The 6,809-nt window shown below is 61.7% G+C and overlaps 2 protein-coding genes and 5 non-coding genes across 7 annotated transcripts in view; all 7 read right to left on the bottom strand.

Moving 5' to 3' along the window:
- WDR74 (WD repeat domain 74) overlaps positions 1 to 2,368 on the bottom strand; it is a 4,206-nt gene extending 1,838 nt beyond the window's left edge. The window contains exons 1-9 of the mRNA XM_085318416.1: positions 2,228 to 2,368; positions 1,920 to 2,026; positions 1,731 to 1,852; positions 1,502 to 1,565; positions 1,262 to 1,405; positions 764 to 865; positions 581 to 681; positions 425 to 480; positions 50 to 340 (exon numbers count right to left, since the gene is read on the bottom strand). Of these exons, the coding sequence (XP_085174542.1) occupies positions 50 to 340; positions 425 to 480; positions 581 to 681; positions 764 to 865; positions 1,262 to 1,405; positions 1,502 to 1,565; positions 1,731 to 1,852; positions 1,920 to 2,026; positions 2,228 to 2,288 (1,048 nt within the window). The 5' untranslated portion in view covers positions 2,289 to 2,368. The remainder of the gene's footprint in view (positions 1 to 49; positions 341 to 424; positions 481 to 580; positions 682 to 763; positions 866 to 1,261; positions 1,406 to 1,501; positions 1,566 to 1,730; positions 1,853 to 1,919; positions 2,027 to 2,227) is intronic.
- A 281-nt stretch (positions 2,369 to 2,649) lies between these two features.
- On the bottom strand, positions 2,650 to 5,883 carry LOC146588167 (uncharacterized). Its single transcript, XM_085318419.1, has 8 exons — positions 5,849 to 5,883; positions 5,284 to 5,317; positions 4,869 to 4,911; positions 4,366 to 4,413; positions 3,880 to 3,906; positions 3,540 to 3,589; positions 3,195 to 3,266; positions 2,650 to 2,983 (listed from the first exon to the last, which is right to left on the bottom strand). The coding sequence occupies exons 4-8, from the start codon at positions 4,407 to 4,409 to the stop codon at positions 2,868 to 2,870; spliced, it is 309 nt and encodes a 102-aa protein (XP_085174545.1). The 5' UTR covers positions 4,410 to 4,413; positions 4,869 to 4,911; positions 5,284 to 5,317; positions 5,849 to 5,883; the 3' UTR covers positions 2,650 to 2,867.
- On the bottom strand, positions 2,848 to 2,915 carry LOC146588172 (small nucleolar RNA SNORD31). Its single transcript, XR_014897477.1, has one exon. It is a non-coding gene; the product is annotated as a small nucleolar RNA SNORD31 (small nucleolar RNA).
- LOC146588171 (small nucleolar RNA SNORD30) lies at positions 3,364 to 3,434 on the bottom strand. The gene has a single exon (XR_014897480.1). It is a non-coding gene; the product is annotated as a small nucleolar RNA SNORD30 (small nucleolar RNA).
- Positions 3,677 to 3,803, bottom strand: LOC146588170 (small nucleolar RNA SNORD22). Its single transcript, XR_014897479.1, has one exon. It is a non-coding gene; the product is annotated as a small nucleolar RNA SNORD22 (small nucleolar RNA).
- On the bottom strand, positions 4,498 to 4,567 carry LOC146588169 (small nucleolar RNA SNORD27). The gene has a single exon (XR_014897478.1). It is a non-coding gene; the product is annotated as a small nucleolar RNA SNORD27 (small nucleolar RNA).
- On the bottom strand, positions 5,057 to 5,131 carry LOC146588168 (small nucleolar RNA SNORD26). Its single transcript, XR_014897475.1, has one exon. It is a non-coding gene; the product is annotated as a small nucleolar RNA SNORD26 (small nucleolar RNA).
- Positions 5,884 to 6,809: the final 926 nt, after the last annotated feature.

Genomic DNA, 6,809 nt, shown 5'->3' with positions numbered 1-6,809 from the left:
GGGGATGACATGGCTGGGGGTGTCCATGGCCAGGGAGGGAGGGATGTGCCCAGGGTGCGTCCATGGCCGGGGAGGGGGATATGTGCCTGGGGGGTGTCCACAGCTGGGGATGGGGGCACGTGCCCGGGGGATTGTCCACAGCTGGGGAGGGGGCATGTGGCCGGGGCGGTGTCCATAAGCGGGGACTCCTGCCTCACCTTGTGCTGTGGCCGCTTGTCTCCCAGCTGGTGGATGCGGAGGAAGCGGTCGAGGCCGCAGGAGGCCACGAGGGGTCGGCTGGGGTGGCACTGGAGCCCACGCACACCTCCCGCGACGCCCTTCAGGCACCGCAGCAGCTGCCCTGGAGGGGCAGGGGCAGCTGGGAGGGTGCCACCACAGCAGGGGCGCCCGGGTCCCGGCCCCAGCCCCCCCAGCAGCCCCTCACCTTGGCGCAGGTCGATCACAGCCAGGTCCCCGTGGGCGCTGCCCACCACCACCGAGCTGCAGGGAGACATGTCAGGGTGAGCACAGGCAGCACCGCCCCCCCGCCACGTGGCAGGGAGGGCCCAGGCATCCAGGTGCCCCCCAGGGCTAGACTCACTTGGCCCCTGGCGTGAGGGAGAGTGCGGTGAGTGGGTGCTCGCCGAAGGACGTCTCCAGCACCGGCCGCCGCTGCGGGGAGCTGGGGTCGTAGAGACGCACCTGGGGAGGCAGCAAGGTTGAGGGGGGGGGCTGAGACACCCCCAACCCCAAAAGTGCCCCAAAGTGCCTCAAAGTGCCGGACCTGGTGGTGCGCGGTGCACGTCACAATCTTGTCGGAGCCAGGCAGGAACTGGAGGTCACGGTCCCAGATGGGGACACGGAGGTTGAGCCAGTCGTTCCTCACCTGTGGGGGCACGGGGACACAGAGGACACTCGCAGGGATGTGCAGGATATTTATGGGACACAGGAGGATGCGGGGGACACTCATGGGGATGCAGTGGGCACACTGCCACCTCCAGCACTCGCAGGGCTGCGGGGACACTCGCAGGGACACAAGGGCATGCAGACGGCCCCAACGCTCCTGGTGGCACAGGGGGACATTCGCAGGGACATGCGGGGACACGGCCACCCTTGACCCCCCTTGCAGAGGCACGAGGACACAGAGGGACACCTCACGTGAAGACACTCGTGAGGCAACATTTCTAAGCACTTATGGGGACAAGCAGGTACGCTCAGGAACGCTCACGGAGAGAACGCTGGTGTGGGGACAGCCATGGGGACCCCCACAGGGACCACTCACGTTCTTGGCGCGGAAGAGGGGCTCCTGGGGCCGCTGCAGGTCCCAAACCTTGAGGCTGTTCTCCCGGCCGCCAGTGGCAACACGCTGGGGCCGTGATGGGTCCTGGCGCATGCGGCACAGCCCAGTGCCTGCCTGCAGCTCCAGCTGCACCCGCAGGGATGAGGGGGAAGTCACCAGGCAGCAGGGATGGACCGAGCTGCCATCCATGCTGTCCCTGCAGCCCCCCGCTGCCACACTCACGTTCTCAGCGGCGTCCTCACGCCACACCTTGAGCAGCCCTGACTCCACGCAGGTGATGAGGGTGCTGCCGGGACAGGAGAGATGCAGCCATTGGGGACAGAGGGCATGGGGTGACACCATCTCCATCTTGTCCCTGTCCCATCCTTGTCTCACCTCTATCCCCATCTCCATCCTGTCCTCATCCGATCCCCATCTCCGTCCTATCCCCATCCCTGTCCCTGTCTCCTACCTGCCATGAGCCGTCAGGCCACAGAAAGGGCCCTGGCCGCCGGGACAGAGACGTGTCGCCGTGAACTTTCCCTTCTCAGTGCTGAAGAGCTTCACAGCTCGGTCCAGGCACCCCACCAGCACCTGGGGAGCGCAGCGAGGTCAGCTCCCAGGCGCCCCCCGCCGGCCCAGGCGTCCGCCCCCCCCTCACCTCGGACTCGGCGGTGTCCCCCCAGCACAGCGCGCAGACGCCCTGGGCCCGGCTCAGCGACCCGGCGCTCGTGTAGTTTGTAGCCTGTTTCCGCTGCAGGTTCACGCCTGGGGGTGGGGTAGGGGGAGTCACGGGTTGGGGGGCCTAAGTATAGGAGACCCCCGGGACAGGGACCCGGAGACAGGAGCCTCCCGGCACAGGGGCCCGCGGGACAGGGCAGCCCCACTGCCCGCCCCAGCTTGAGACCCCCCTCCCCCCCCCGTGCCGGACTCCCCGGGCTTCCCCAAGCCCTCTCCGCCCCCCTTCACCTTTGAGGGCGCCGGTCTCGGCCCCGACCCACACGTGGTTCCACCGCGCCGGGGACGCCATCGTCCCGGTCCGTCCCTCCCCGCGCTCCGGCTCGCTCCTCGCTCCGCCGTCCGCGCCGCCGCGGTTCCGGCTGCGGCCGGACCACTGAGAGGGGCGGACCGCCCGGAAGCRCCTGGGCGCGGGGGAAGCGGAAGTGCGTCAGGGAGCGCGCCCCGCCCCGGGGCGGGGCTCGAGGGGCCCCGCCCCTTCCCGGCGCCCGGGACAGCGGCGCGGGGCCCGTGGCGGCTTCTCGGCCCCTCGGCTCCACGCGGCGGCTTGTACCCTCCCCCCGGGCCTCCTCCAGCCCGCGCCCATCCGTGCGGACACGGCCTCCAGAACGAGCTCCCCCCCCAACACACTGAGTCAGGTGGAGCCAGGGAGCTGCAGAAAGCGCTTTTATTCACACACAAGAGGAGCACGTGCAAGGAAAGCAGCTCTTCCCCCGCAGCACACGGCACCGATCCTGGGGCAGGACGCAGCTCCAGGCCAGTGTGGCCTTTCCACAGGCCTGCAGGCAGAACAAGATGGCTGTTACCAGCTGTGAGTAAAACCCCACCACAACCCCACGCGTCCGGTGCCGCTGGCCTCAGGGGGAACCACTCAGTCACAGGCATCAGACTGGGGCGGTATCGTATCATCCTCGGCCGGAGCTGCAGGATCCAGCCCCATCCTGCACCCACACTCACCAGCTGCTGTTACTTGATGCCTCTGGCCACCTGCAGATAGAGCACAGAGCCATCAGGGCCACCCCAGCACCATCGCTGCCCCCCCTCACTCCCATCTGGCCAGCAGTTTTTCAGCTGTTCGGGTGTTTTCATACAAGTCAAAGTGAGCTAGTTTTCCTCATCACTAAAACTGCAGGAACCAGCTCAAGCCAGGGAATCACCCACTACCAAGGAAGAACAGTGATCCCAGGCACTTGCGTACCTTGGTCAGCCATGGCAGCTACCCAGGGCTGCACAGAGCTCAGCTGAACAACTCCAGCCACCAGCTTCCATCCTACAGGGAGAGAAAAACAGGAATTTGAGTCACTCCAATTTTGGATGCTCCCAAAGAGCAGCAGCTACTGAGCTGAAGCAAAGTCTGTTCCCCAGTGGAGCATCAGAATCCAAATCCTCAACATCAGCCTTCAGCCGAACGAGATTCCAAAGTGGATTCATCACAGCAGCCAGGAGAGGCAGCTGCACGCCACCCCCACACTGCCAACAGACCAGCCTCTCTGCACTGCTCCTCTGCCACTGTAAGGACTGGACATGAGCAGAGGCAACTCACCTGCACGGCTGGACTCAGGCCAACAGCAGTCTGCGCACAGCTTCAGGCTCCTGGAAGGAAGAGCACCTGTTAGTGTCCAGCTCTCACAAGAGCAACTGGGAGCCAGAATCTGGGCCAGCACCTGGCCCAGGCCTGTGTCCCCTCAGACAGTTCCTCATGGAACGAGCCATCCTCCTCTCTGGCTGCCGGCACCAGTGGGTTCAACCTTTGCAGGTTCTGGCACCAGAACAGGCAGTAAGACATGTGAGGTTTTCCTCATCAGGACACAGGCTGGGACTTATCATAGAGTACTGTAGAATTATTATCACAAATTGGAGCAAGGAAAGTTTGGGAAACTCACCGCTTCCTAGTGTCACCAGCAACAGGGCTGCAGAAAGAAGGGAGAGGTCAGCAAAAGCAGCAGCAGAGCACAGCCGCAGGGCCGGGCCACCGCAGTCCGATCAGGGCTTTGGTAACTCAGACCTGCCATGAGACTCGTGTCGTCCAGCTCACGGTGTCATCCCTTCAGACTGCTCCRTGCCCGCCCAGGCCACCCACCCCCTCTCCCATCCCCCCTGAGCAGCTCATTGGGAACGGAGGCATTTACCTGGGGCAGCATGGCCTGCTCCAGTGGCATCAACCTGGGGGGAGGAGAGCACCGGTGAGATGGGCTCCATGCTGAGAGCCTGCCACCGCCAGAGTTCCAAAACACCCTTTGGGAGCTCTGAAACACTCTGAACAGCTGTCTTCAGAGTTCTGCTTTCAGAGCCATAATGACTCACACAACACAGGAAGCACTAACAGGGATCCCAGGTCAAGTGGAAACCAGCCCCTCTCCATTACCSACCTGCAGAGGGAGATGCTAAGGCCACTTCTGGAGGCTTGGAGCATGATGCTGAAATAGATGAAGATTAAATTGCAATTCTGCTCTCCAAAGCCCTGCACAACCTGCTCCCTATGAGACTACCCATGCTCCGTGGTTCTCAGGAGAAAAGCTGGCATCACAGACACTCAGCCATATGCTTGTCTGTTTTTATTCATCACTGAACAGCAAAGGAGCAGCTGTGGCTTGACAGCCTGTTGCAAGATCATGCTCCACTAACAAGCTAGCAGTCATTTTCAAGACCATCAGTACAAGACAACCCCAGCTACCTTCCCCACAGGGACAAGGACTTATACAAACGTTCCTCCCATGGGATGTTCAAAAACCCTCCAGCCCAAGCTTGCTCTGCCTCCTCTACCTAGGGAGGAGGCTGGGACAATACCTATTCCTACTTGGAAAAGTCCTCTCTCTCTACTCTTGAGGGTCACCTCTGTTTTGTCACAGAACAGAAAAGCTCAGGTGCTCACCTGCAATGGAGCCACAGGTGCRCATCTTTGACCAGTTCCACACCTAACAGGATAAGAGAATCAGTCACTCAACTGTATTTCAAGCTTCATGAGAGCAACATACCCAATACTGAAGTCCAAGGTCGCACCCTATACACGTGCTCCTATTTGTGTAATGGCACAGCTCAGACCTGGGCCTGGGAATCAGTGCTACTCAGAATCTCATACAGGGTTTCTCCACTTTACCATCAGAAAGAGAGAGTTCAGTGGTTTCATCTCTGCAGCACTTCAGCCCCTACCCCAGCAGCACAACAGGTATCCCATTTACACTAAGAACACAAGGATTCCGCAGGCAGGAAGAGCAGCAACATGTTAAATACACTATTTTACCACAAAAAACAGCATCCAGGCTCTCCAAAGCAGAGAAACAACTCACCTCTAAAAAAGCTTCCCTTTCGATATCTGAAAACCTGCAAACAACGATGCTGTTAGAACACACAGGATAACTACAAATAGCATCCCTTCAGCAAGCTGCAGGTAGGAACAACAGCCTCCCCCCAGTGTGAACACGGCTGGGGCAGGCCTGCTCTTCTCAGAGATACTAAGGATCTTCACACAGCAGTCAGTTCAGGTCTGTGAGTAGACTCATCACGGAACAGCCCCCCACACCACAGTCCTGCCCTGCATTCCCTTTAGAGCTGTAGCACAGGGCCCAGTTCCTGCCACATGGGGCTGCAAAACGAAGGCATGAAACCCAGAGGCACCTCCCTGAGAGAAACCACAGCGCGGGGCACACACAGGGGCACAAAATGGCCGCCGCCACCCCCCGGGCGCTGACTTCCGCTGCTGTGCGACCTTGAGAGCAGCGACAGTTATAGGTAACCGGTTTTCGGTAACACCACCATCTCAGGAAAGAAAGGAACGGCGATAAGAAAGAGCTCAGGCCAGGCAGAACGGCCCCGGAGCAGCCACGGCCAGATGCAGCATCCAAACGCACTCACCTTCCCCCTTCACCAGCAACGAGAAAATGGCCGAAAAGCGGCCGCTTATGTTCTTAAATACGTCGCCGCCCCGTGGCATGCTGGGAGACAGGTGAGCGCGTACGCACTACAGCCTTGCCCCGGTGCGCATGCGCCGTACTGGGGACGGACGCTAGGGGGCGCCAAGGGAGGGCGGGAAACGCTACGCGCAGGCCCCTCCTCCTCCCCCCTCCGCCCGCGCCGCCGGCGCGACCGTTGGGGAGTCGGCGGGAAGGGCGCAGGCGGCGCTGTGGCGATGCGGCGCCGCGGCCCGGCGGTCTCTTCCCGTCCGCCCGCCCTTCCTCTGTCAGGCTAGGAGCCCTCGCGAAGTATTTCTTTCAAAAGCAGCACTTACTTCCTTAACTACAGATAGATCTGATTTAAAAATCATGAGAGCTCTTGAGCTAAAAGAGGTTAAGAAACACAGAGATGCTCGCATCGCTTTACAAGGCCGACACTGCAGTGCCGCGCTGAGAGCAGAGGCCGTGAGGCAGCGCAGATTAACACCCGCAAGGGCAGCTGCGGCAGATACGCCTGCTYCCTTCAGGATCAGAGAACTCCCTCAGTCCGTGCTGCGTAGTTGTCCCGGAAGGGCCAAGACGCTCTGCCTCCCCTGAGCTACGCAGTGTTCTGGGCCTGTTTGGTCACTGTGTGGTGTAAAGACGGTAATTAAAAGCCTAAGAGAAGCTGAACAACGTCAAGAGAACGTAACGAGGCCAAACAGCGGGATCTGTGACGGGGGCGGAGGGGAGAGTCCGGCCGGGGGCGGGTCCATGCAAACGAGGGGCCGCGGGGGCTGCCGGGAGGCGCCGCCGGGCCGGCAGCGGCGGCGCTCGGGGGGTTCCCCGGGGGAAAGACGCGTCCGGGGGGCGCCGAGTCCGGCGGGCGGAGACGAGGGGCAGCGGAGCGGGGTGGGCGTCGGTGTGCGTGCGGGTGTGCGTGC

The sequence above is a fragment of the Rhea americana genome, unplaced genomic scaffold, assembly GCF_003343005.1.
Source record: "Rhea americana isolate MKP2758 unplaced genomic scaffold, rheAme1 scaffold_534, whole genome shotgun sequence".
NCBI lineage: Eukaryota > Metazoa > Chordata > Aves > Rheiformes > Rheidae > Rhea > Rhea americana.
Note: the sequence above shows the minus strand (reverse complement) of the source record. Positions and strands in the feature narration are given on the sequence as shown.

What these genes read in the sequence shown, in the direction of transcription:
- LOC146588167 (XM_085318419.1), bottom strand. Translation starts at nt 4,409, where the DNA reads ATGCTCCAAGCCTCCAGAAGTGGCCTTAGCATCTCCCTCTGCAG. An exon ending in GCTGGTGACACTAGGAAGCG is followed by an intron (nt 3,590 to 3,879) that starts GTGAGTTTCCCA and finishes TCTTCCTTCCAG; the next exon opens with GAGCCTGAAGCTGTGCGCAG. An exon ending in AGCTGCCATGGCTGACCAAG is followed by an intron (nt 2,984 to 3,194) that starts GTACGCAAGTGC and finishes CTCTATCTGCAG; the next exon opens with GTGGCCAGAGGCATCAAGTA.